Consider the following 12,256-nt stretch of genomic DNA (forward strand, 5'->3'; position numbering starts at 1 on the left):
GAGTTAAATAATTCCTTGTAATTTTATATTTACCGGTATTAACATATTGTCTCGAAAACTATTTCAAATAAAAGTATATTTGATCAAAATAATAATTAACATTTCTTGCCCTCAATTGTGGTTACAATGTTGGTAGTACTTTTCTTAAATATCTGAAGATGCAATTAACATATTCACACACAAAATAAGAAATACAGTATTTGCAATACCATAAAACTTACTTTTCATACGCAAAGCTTACTATTAACAGTTGCTTCAACTTGTTCTGAAAGAAACATTTAATATTGTCATTCAATAAAATGAGTCTTAAGTACTGCTGCATGTTTTACAGTTGTTTTACTAATCTGGATCGTAGCCTGGACATTTGCAAGTAATTTAAATAACCTCTTTAATTTACTCCTAAGATTTCGAAAGATTTAATCTAAACATTGTAACGAAATTTCCTTTACGTACAGGAGACATCTCTAACTCGGAGAGAGAGCCACTAAGAGAGGTAAAGATTTGTGTAAACATTTAAAAAAAATAAATAAATAAATAAATAAAATAAAAATAAAAATAAAAAATAGTAAAATAAATTCTAGAGAGATTGCAACATACTCTCTTTTATAATATGAATTTAAAGTGCACAGAAGATTCGGGACAAGTTTTAACGTGAATGGAACTTATTTTTATTTCATTATTTCTATCTGAGTCATTGAAAAAGAATTAGAAGTTGCTTTTAATATGGAAACGTTTAATTAATCATTGTTGAGAAATCGCAGTTATCGTTTCTAACATGAATTCGTCATAAGATATAATGTACGACACTATTTCATCAAAATTTCATATTAATTTTTTAATGTAAATTATTATGAATTGGTGTTAACCCATTTTTAAAAAAAAATCTTTGATAAATGAGTTTACCACGTGGAATACAAGTTTATTTTGATTTCATATTAATTGTATATTAGTAAAGAGTTTGTCACATATTAGGATACGAAAATAAATTCTAAAAAATATTGAGCTTTACATCTTTTGTAATAAAGTCCCGTTATTTTCCGTGAAAAGTTATCGGAGAAATAATGCTTCTTTTTGGAGTTCGCAACAAGTGTCCATAGTTTTTGTTTATTGGTACTAAAATCGTACTAAGTTCTTGCTTTCGAGTATCAATAGAAGTTGTCGAAAGTAATTAAGTGTACAATAATAATAATAATAATGAATTTACACGTATATCCTGAAGAAGTGTTTTCCGAATGTTCGTTCATGTATATATGCAGAGACTAAGAGCCCATATCGCTCAACATATCAAGATTAAGAAGCCCCATCACGGCGAATTTAAAATACCGCTAATTTTACAGTAATTATGTGATATCTTCAAATAGATAAAAGATAATCGAAAAGTGGAACAAGAGCTCGCTAGACAATATTATTTTACATGAGATACTTTTATCATGACTCACCTATCTGCTTTCGATTTCCAGCCATTTAGAAAATCGGCATTTATTTTCGCGTTTCTAAATGGCTGCAAACGGGAAGCTACTAGGTGACTTGTGATAACAGTATCTCATGCAATATAACATTGTCTAGAGTGCTCTTGTTCCACATTTCGATTACCTTTTATCTATTTGAAGATATCACATAATTACTGTAAAATTAGCGGTATTTTAATTTCGCAGTGATTAGGCTTCTTAAGCTTTGACTCTTTTATCGGATTGTTAGAGGGATTTTCGCACTCTTTTCGTACACTTAAAAATTATGATAGTTTACTGGAGAATAAGAATCGAAAACTTGCTGTTTTTCTAAAATGTTCTTACCTGTTTTGTTTATATTTCATAAATGACTCTCTCATTCACATACTACTTGTTTCTTTCGGGAAAATTCCGAAACAGCAGTTTACTATTCTGAAGTACTGGAAGTTCTACAAATACAGTTTAATGCTTAGATGGACTTTTCTAATATTTCATACACAAATTTTTACTATAAGCCATGGTTCATTCTTTAATTAAAAGAAAGAAAAAGAAAAAAACGAGAAAGATAGTGTGGTGACTCAATGCATTTTAATGTGATTTATAAATTTTGCTAAAGCAAGTAACACTTTTTCTGTTATTTCCCAATTTAAAACTTTTTTGACGCGTCTTTTTGAGCTTTTACTCAGTTTCTGGTAATCTTGCACTAATTGTAATTGCATTTTAAATGTAGATCATCGGCAATTTGTACCTTGTTGCATAAGTAGATTACTAACACAATAATTACACAAAGCTAATAAGGTACAGGAACTTCTAAACAGACTTGAAATATGCCATCAATGATTTAAAAAAATATTTAAAGAATTTAGAGTAGATTAACTCATGGGGTCGCATGTTAAATTACGAAGTAAAAATATAGGGTGTTTCGTCATTCTTTCAGTTACGCTAGTAATCGAAGCATATTTTCCCTTCTTTTTCGTATATCGTTCATGCATAAAAGCAAGCGAGATTTTTTTTTTCTTCCAGCTCGCAACTTATTGTTTGCTTTTGTGTGTACCGTTATTCCAGTAACCAATACATGTAACAAATATGTACCCTATTTCTCGGCGTATAAGACACTAGCAGCGTTCACCCCGCTTCGCTGCGGTCACCCCGGAACGCAATAAACTTTGTTACTTAGATAATTTTTACTTTTTCGCTTTCAAGTGATATGATAAAAACCATAGAAGATTGCAGTAAATGTTAACATTATATCGCCTGTCATTTATGTTAACCCGCCCCGCTTCGCTGCGGTCACCCCGGAACGCAATAAACTTTGTTACTTAGATAATTTTTACTTTTTCGCTTTCAAGTGATTGCAGTAAATGTTAACATTATAGCGCCTGTCATTTATGTTAACCCGCCGAGTGACACGGTCATGCGGGTTGCATATAAATACGTTTATTTTTACCTATGATGAACTAACAAAGGATTTGTACGTTATGGACACTTGAATGGTCAATTATCTCAAGACACTGGTAATTAAAAATTAAAGTGATATGATAAAAACCATCTAGGGTCCAAATCCTAATAACCCCCCAAAAATGAAAGAAATTGGTTCAGCCGTATTAGCGTGATGAGGGAACAAAGGATTTGTACGTTCTCTTTTATATATATAGATTATTTTTTTTTCTTTCTTTCTCTGAGAATAAGGCTAAAAAATGGTGTGCGTTTGGTATATCGATACAGAGACTAATACTTCAATTTTAATATGTTTTCCCGATTATTTTGTATTATTCAATGATTTTCCCTTCCGTAGTTGTAAAAACATTCTAGTTATGTACAATTCAGTGACTCAGTAAATGCAGTTTAGCTTATACAATAGCTTTATTGTTTCAACGTATATTTGTTTTTTTCTGGATATGCGCTATAGACATTCCCAGATACATGTGCGATGCTATATTTGGTTAGGCATTGGTAACTCCACACATATTTCTTGTTAAAATATCACTTTATATTATATATATATATATATAATATATATTAGCGTTTTCTTAAAGCCGTATCGCATAGCGTGCAAACGAAATATTGCAATCGCAAAATGCGGTACACTTCTGGTCATAATGTATTACTGGAAGTGGGCTACTTTTTCAATAAGATACGGAATATCGTTGTCTTTCTGTCAAGGCAGAATGATTTTCTTTCTGTTACACATATTGTACTATTAAACGTTCAGTGATAGATATCCGGTATCTGATACAACGTTTCTCTTTTGTGTGTATATTAGGTTCTAAATAATATAAACCAATTTATTATGAACTACACACCATAGTACTGGAGACTGGTCATAGGAATGACGGCAAAGTTAACCTTGTGTACGTTGACATTATATTGCATCTGGAAATAAAATGCCTTAATCGGATTTGGAGATACAAGATCTCATCTTGCATTTCGGAAACAAGATCAATAGCAGAATCAAGCGGATTTAGTAGTACTCCCTTTTCTCTCTCTCATATATATATATATTCATAATTATTTCAAGCTCTGGTAATAAGTTCATAGACATCGCATCTAGCGGTTATCTCATTGGTCCAGAAATGTTCTTTTTATTAAGCTTTTTTGTTTTCCATTGAAAAAGAGAAAGAAAAATAGCGTTGGGTATAGAACTTTTAGAGAAGTGGGGAAAGTAAAATTTAATTTGAGTAACATTTGAATACACTATTAGTTAATAGATTAAGATTTGTGTGAAATTAACTTATCGTGTCCTTATCGTAAAACTAAAGGTTCACTTCGTAGACTGCGTAATTCCAATTGTCAATTTCGGACTCAGCACTTAATAGAAAACTCGATATGGACGCGTTCAAAACCAGTTACCAGCTTAGACAGTATTTATGATAAAGTTAGCACTTAAAAAGAAAACTACAGTACCTTTTGATTGCATTGCATTTCATTATTATTATTGCTTTCTTTTTTCAATCCACATGAAACAGTAAAATACATAATAATATTTTCCTACACTGTCAAAAATGCGATACGCTAACTAAACAATGCAAATTTTAGCAATTCTTTTTTTAAAAAAAAAAAAAAAAAAAACCTTATATATAACCACTTGGCGGTCAACGTCATCTGTCGGTAACCGGCTGAACTACGTCCAATCTAGCAATGAGCACGTGATCAACACGCTGCGTCGCCCTGTTACTAGCCGGAGCTTTCTAGACCCTAGTGGTCGTCACGTCTTGTTTTCACGTGATTCCCCAGTTGGCCTCACGACGCTGGGTGGACGCCGAAAATTGGGAAGCACCGTCCGGGAATCGAACCCGGAACAATCTAACCACTAGATTAGGTGTCCCTCGTGTATCTATCTATCTATCTATGCAGTGAAAGTTCTCTTTTTCGTCAAAATTGAATACAGTTGAAATGAGTTGCGTCTTATATGTCGGTAAACACGGTACATATTAATCAATAGTAGGTCACGTTGTTGAATGAACTTAATTCATCATTCTATCTAGATAAGTTTTAAGAAAGAATGTTTAAAAAAAAATCTGATATACCTTTTAAATCGTGAACGATCTACGAAAAAGACGAGAATATCAAATCTACTAGCAATTATAAGACCGAATGGAGCTTCAGTATCTTTTCTTCTTTTATTTTCTGGAACTAATGTAAAGAAACAATAATATCACTCTTACAGATAACATTTCATAATTTCTTTTGGTTATAATTCCAGAACATAAAGATGAGTATGTTTAATTGTCTTTCTTGCAGTCACTTAAAGTATCTCCTCAGCTGTCTGCAAGGCACAAGGTTTTAAGCTCGACTGCCCTGGAAACAATGTCGGAAGAAGACACAGAAGAAAGGCCAGCAGCAAACGCAGAAACAGTAGAAGAGAACAGTGGAGTTCTTCACACAAGTGTAGAAGAAACGGAAGTTGTAGCAGCAGCAACACAAATTCTTTCAGCTGTTGGGAAACTTGAAACTCGAGAAATGGTTCCGGAAATCCAGACGGATGAAGAAATGCCGGTGTTTCAAAATACCAGTTCATCTCAAATCAGTGTGGACGAATCCGTTGAATCCGACTCTTCTATCCAAGGTCCTGTGAACGAGACCGAGGAGCCCGCCGAGGGAACTGTAGGACTGAGGAAAATTACTTTGAAAAGTCACAGCGTAGGGGGAGGAGAAATTGAGAACAGTAGCTCATCTTCAGAAACTGGTACAACTAGTACCAGTAGTTTTAGTCATAACAGGGAATTGTGGCAAAGACGAGCTACGTCCCAGGGACAGATCGATCTCCCATCACCTTCAAGTAGTTTCCGGTCCAGTCAAGAATTTTGGGAACAGTGCACAAAGTTACGACAAAAACATACACCTGATTTGGTTATGGATCTGCCTTTAACACCACTAGGATCTAGTCCGAAAGATAGCGTTGAAATGGATGGACGAAAATGCGGGAAAAGAATCTTGAATGAAGATAATGGTGGTGATAGCTCGAGCTCTAGTCCCAGTCCAGGATCGAGTCCTGGACCTGAAAGTCCAGATATGACAGCAGCTGAAAGATTTGCTAAGCAAAACCAGTGTACACTGAAGAAAAACACCAAAGTATCAAGCAGTGTAGCGGTTGATGCTCAAACACAGACAACAATCGCAGTGAAAAGGACTACATCGATTGTTTCAGATACTAGCTCTGATGGATCCGAAACAACCCAGAATTTATCAACGGAATCGGAACTGGTAACAGTGCAGAGTCCTAATCCACGAACTCCAAAATTTCCCCCTAAATTTGGACACCCAATCAACCCAGTGTTTGGAAGCGCCCCACCTCAACCATTACAGCAATCTTCTGTGAGTTCATTTAAGCCCCAGGTCAAAGTGAAGCCTCAAATAATGCGAAAACCCGTTCTTCCACCGCATTTGTCACCAGAACCTCCTCGTAAGGAGAAATTAGAACCAAAACAAGGATCAGGCTAGACAACACGAAATATATTTTGTTTTATTGTTTATGTAGTACATATATAAATCAAGTGAATTTTAATTTACTTTCTCTTAAACATTAAGACTGATCACTGGTTAGATGTGATAATGCAAGGATTGTATGTTTTACAAAATCAGAAACAGAAATGAGTGTAACTTCCGTTTGTAAAGATGTATGATGTGGGGTAAAGTTTTTAGTATGTGTCTACATTTAGAGGAGGTGTCTGATCATTATGTGATTTCTTTGTCGTTTTTTAAAGATACATTTTAAGGTTTACCATAACGAAATTAGGGAGAATTCTAAATACGAATTTTGAGAAAGAAGTACTCAAAAAGGAAAGTAATTTTCTTAGAGGGAACCAACAACGACTATTTCGTGCGGAACTAGAAATTAATACTGTCGCTAAAAGATCGTTGATTTGATAAAAATCCAAGGCGGATGTCATGAGAGTCGCATTTTAACTGGATTCACATAAAATACAAGGTATGAAGTATCTTTTTAAAATAAAAATGGGATAGCGGACAAGAATATCTAATATACCGTACTATTGATGCAATATATGGGAGAGGAAAATAACCCTGTCGCAAATATGACTGCCGTTGAGCAGGATTTTTAAAGTAGGTTGAAGTATTGATACAAACGTGATTATCAGTTTGATTAGTCGTATATCCAACTTTCAACTTTAAAAACCGCAGGGAATCCAATATAGCTTGCTATATTTATGGTGTGGGTTGGTAGGTTCCATCTTTTCCTAATATTGTGTTTCAGTTAATAATTGGATGTTTGTGTGTGTGTCATGGGCTTCATTGCTTCCCAAAGTTTTCCGAGAAGTGTAGTATATAGACCTAGTCGTTCTATATAGATGTATATTTCACTTTTAACATCATAGTCTAATGGATATGTAGTGTTCCGGGAGGAATCCGACCATGCACACAAGTTTTTTACATCAAAGGAAACCAACTTTTGGAACTGCGTATTGAATTTCTCAGTTGCCTCTCTATTACTTATTGTTGTACTTGATAATGTATTTGGACGACACTAGTAGTTCTGTAACTATGCTTCTCTGAACAAAGTAAAAGACAAAATTTTCTTCTTGTTTTGAAGTGAGAAACACACGTGCTAAGTAGTCGCTTTTCCTCCCGAAATCCACTATATAATAGATAAAATTCCTTTGCTTCTTTAAATGTAAGTGCCTTATATCTTGGATTTGATATGCTGATTTTAGGATTCTTTTATTGAATATTTTCCTCTTTAATTAAAACATTATGGTAGGAAGTCTTACCTTACTATATCAATTTATATATCAAATATCAATTTTCATGATTTAGTGCGTGATGTCAGTTATTACTCTGTATATTTTCATTTTTACCCTTAGAAATACAATACAACCAAAAGTCCAACGTACTAGCATTGAGGGAAAAACTAAGATAGAAGGTTTGATAGTCAACTGTCCAGATACAAGTGGTTAAAGAGTTAACATGGTGTAGTTACTATTCTGTATCTAAAAAAAAATTAAACTATCTTTTTTTAAAAAAGAAAAAAAAATCAGTGATTACGGCAGTGTCTCGATCAACAACAGGTTTGTCTATCAATGATGTTCGTATCAAAGTAAGGAGTCCCGTCAAATTATTCGCGTCAGTTAAAGAAAGAAAATAAACAAACACGTTGAATTGTAAGTTTAAGGAAGGTAGTGGCAAAACTTAGTTATCATTCAGATGTATAAGTTCATTGACAATTTATATATTTTAGTATGACATTTTGAAAGTAATAACTTTTCACCAACTTCGAAAAGTATAAATTTTGTTCGATCTCGTGCTCTCTCTGCCCAGATATCAATGAGCGATCTCCACCTATGACGGAAACCCATTTTTGTTTTAAATGGATGCCTCACACTTCGAACAAACTTTTATATTTATATAGATGCTATATAAATACAACGTCTTAAAATAACCGCCTTGGTGCTTGTCGAAACCAAATATTATCCAATCGGTATAATTAACACTCGTATCAAAGCGAACTAGTCGATGATTGGTTCTTGTATAACGTGAGTTGTAGAGAACCATCTTTTATAATTACTGACAGTCTTACGGCGATAGGAGAGGCGAACGTCTTGTCAAAACAGAAACATGGTATCAGAAAGATTGACTGATAATATATTATAAGACTGGAAGTCGAAATATTTTTTAAGACAATTAATAAGAAATTTTAAAAGAATAATAATAATAAAAAAAAATAGTTAAATTATTAGAACGAAGTGAGTTTTTAGTTTCCAGATGTACATACATATGAAATGTATGCCTTACAAAGAGTCAGGAATATCTTTATCTTTTATCCTTTAAATAAATGAATATAATTTACGGAAGGCTTCTAGTTTTCGGGCCCCTTTATCGATCACATATTTGTGTAGAGTATATAAACATCGATTTTTAAAAATTAAACCTTAACTACGAACTAATAGGCCTTTTTATATATGTACGAATTTATCCATGTTAGTTGCAATTACTCGCACGAGGGCCAGTAATCTAGAATCTTGACGTATTTTACCCAGATTTATCGCTTACGTGTTTTATTGATTTTTAACATGTAAAGTACAAGATTTTTTCAATGAAGCTCTGGTGCTGATTAAGAATAGGTCTGCACAAATTTGTAAGTTTTGCGGGTGAAATGTACTACTTCACAAAGAAAAAAAGGGCTATGAAGCAAATTAATTGTGCTTACGGTAGACCTTAATGCTGAGTATCAGCTTAACCTAACTAACCAAGTACTAACTTGGTACTACTCTAATCTACTGTACGCTACTGTTTCTTCATGGCCAAGTAGCTAACGCTTGCTTTCTATGCGCATTGCTCTGGGATAATAGTTTTGAACAAGAAGCCAAGTGGAGGTTCGGATCCCATTTTAATTAGCAGGTTCCCTCTTACAGCCTAGGTGCTGAGAAAAAAAAAAAAAAAAACTACAGAAAGACGTTCCCCCCAAAATATTATAGTCATTATCTTTATTCAGACGTATTCGTAATCTGCACGGAAGTTCACTTTTATCATCAATGACTATCTAAAAATTTAGTTTTTAAAAATAAATCATTAATGTAAAGTTTTGGCATACCGACCATGAAAGCCTTTGTTTTGACTGGGTGCCTCTCCGCATTATGTAATTAACTCAATTAATGTTAAATGTGCTAACTACTATATCATGGTGATATATTTTTTTTTCTAAATATGAGTAAAAAAAAATGAAGTACAATATATAGTTTATCTAGTCCAAGTTGCAATTTATATTATGTCCAATTAAGAAAAGAAATAATAATAATAATAAAAGATATTCAAATTGGTATATGAATATTTTAGTAAACAAAAATCTTTTGGTAATAGACTTTGTACAGAAATATAGCATGTTAAAACAGAATGCATGTAGTGTTTTTAAAGAATTGACTTTTCATTCTTACAATTATCTTGACACTTCTATATAGTGTTATCAACCAGTGAATAATAAAATTGTCCTTCTATAAACGAAACCTACAAGTTGCTAACAGACAGATGGAATTCCTGTGTATAGTGTATAAATTTCAGATGTTTCAGAAATAGATTTATCTTCATTACCCAAATCTTTCTTTAAACATTTCGTTCCGATATTTATCTATAGTATATACAGACATGATACGCATACATACACACACACACATATATATATGTAAGTATATTTAACTCTTGCTTCCAGATACAGACTGCACAATATAAAAATGTCAATAACGAGATTTTTTACATATTAAAAAAAAAAAGAATAAAGCTCAATTTTTTCGTATTAATGGCCAAATAATGACAAATAAATTAACGATAAAATTCTGAAAGTACGAAATTAAAAAAAAAATGAACGTGTGTAATTTGTATTGGTGCGAAGTGTCAAAAGGAAAAAAAATGGATAAAACATGTAATCTCTATATTGCGTATTGAGATTATATATCTAGGTATACTGATGTGTGGCTACGCTAAAAAAAAATGTTTTTATGCAATGTTATTTTTTTATGTGCTGCGTCAAATTTTACCTCGACATATGCATAAACACCAAAGGTTTGTACTCTTATTATATATATTATATATACATACTATATAAATATTACATTAATCGCCTGTTAGCTTCAATATTTCAGTATTACGTTAAGCAGCCACACTTTTAGATCTGCTTATATTTTGTTTTTGTTTTTTTTATCCATTATTATTAGTGTGTGGTTTAGCTTTGTATTTAAAATGCATTTTTAAGTACATTTTTGAAGCTTTATATACAAAATGTAAGCCAAGCAAGATAAATAAAATTTGGATCATCATGTAGTTTAATTATGCTGTTGTTCCTTATAGATTCTTTAACAAAAAAAAAAAAAAAAAAAAAAGACTCAGTGACTGCTTTTGAGGGAGGTCACATTAGCAAAAATTAAAGTTTTACTGCTTCAAACTAAGGAAAGAAAATTTAGCTTACAAGGATTAGAACATTAGGTAAGTTTCCTTTCCTTAGTTTGAAGTAATAAAATGATTTTACCTATGTGACTTCCGTCAAAAGCCGCCACTGAGACAGCATCGTTTCAGCAATTCAATGTGACAAAAGGCATCTTTCATCTTGGTGGTACCCTCATAATTCGTAGATAGGAGTATCCCAACATCTCACAGTATATTGGTTTTAGAGCCAAATGGAAGCCAGTGGCAGTAGTCGACGATCACAGTAGCAGCTATTATGTACTAGGAGTACTGTGCAACTTACAAGCAAGTCTTGTCTCAATTTATTTGAATTGAATCCACCTTCGTACGCTTGACTAATTTTTAGTGTACTTAACAAAGATGGCTGGTGTGTCCCAAAGAAAACACCCACATTTTTTAAAAATCAAAATCTTTTTTTTTTTTTTTTTTTTTTTTTTTTTTTTTTTAATGGGAACAACTCAGAAATCATGATCTCACATAAATGAAGTTTTGTACACACTGTTGTACATTGTACAGTGACATACCCTTTGTCCACGTCCATCCAATTCGTATATTCGCAATACTGTTGGAGACGAGCTGCACGTTAGTGAATAGCATCCTTCATCGCAGTTCAGCATTAAGCAAACTGTTCCAAATGGCTAACGCCCTGGGAGCGTAAAAAAAAAAAAAAAAATGCTTGTCTCACAATTATGCCTTTAGGTTAAAAGGGTACGTATAATTCATGGAAATGAATTATTGTGAAATAATAATAATAATAATAATAATAATAATAATAATAATAATAATAATAATAATAATAATAATAATAATATTATTATTATTATTATTATTATTATTATTATTATTATTATTATTATTATTATTATTATTATTATTATTATTATTATTATTATTATTATTATTATTATTATTATTATTATTATTATTATTATTATTATTATTGCCCTCCCATCGAGAATCGAACTTGAAATCACGTGCACCAAAGACGCATGTGCTAAACGCTAGACAAGTAGGAGAGCTCCTGGGAGCATGATTGGTACAGTCGCGAAAGAAATAAATCAGCCGGGCAAGAGGGGAAAATATTTCCAACCCTGTTCACGTGAGTGAACTTCTCCGAGAGACTTGCAGCTTTCACGTGAGGTCTGTGAGCAGCTCTCCCAAACAAATCCAGTGTCTGCTGAAAAGCGATCTTCTTTTCGATACTTATACTTAGTGCTTTTAGACAAAGAAAAAAATATATTTGAATTTGTTGTAGAGGAAAACAAATAATTCATGCATAGTAGTTTACGAGTGCCAGATTACTTATTAGATATTTAAATATTCATGATCTACTCACAGGTAATTGAGGCGTGAACAATGAAAAGTGATTTCGGAAATTCAAGACTGCATTATTGGTCGAA

At 32.6% G+C, this 12,256-nt stretch overlaps 1 protein-coding gene across 3 annotated transcripts in view; it reads left to right on the plus strand.

Annotated features, from left to right (window-relative positions):
* Window positions 1-10,721, plus strand: part of LOC145676512 (SLIT-ROBO Rho GTPase-activating protein 1-like) — a 251,693-nt gene extending 240,972 nt beyond the window's left edge. For all 3 annotated transcript variants that reach the window (XM_081747334.1, XM_081747332.1, XM_081747333.1), the window contains exon 15: window positions 5,190-10,721. In XM_081747334.1, the coding sequence (XP_081603460.1) occupies window positions 5,190-6,389 (1,200 nt within the window). In that variant the 3' untranslated portion in view covers window positions 6,390-10,721. The remainder of the gene's footprint in view (window positions 1-5,189) is intronic.
* The last annotated feature ends 1,535 nt before the right edge of the window (window positions 10,722-12,256 follow it).

The sequence above is a fragment of the Thermobia domestica genome, unplaced genomic scaffold, assembly GCF_964235325.1.
Source record: "Thermobia domestica unplaced genomic scaffold, izTheDome1.hap1.1 HAP1_SCAFFOLD_186, whole genome shotgun sequence".
In the NCBI taxonomy this organism is placed as follows: Eukaryota; Metazoa; Arthropoda; class Insecta; order Zygentoma; family Lepismatidae; genus Thermobia; species Thermobia domestica.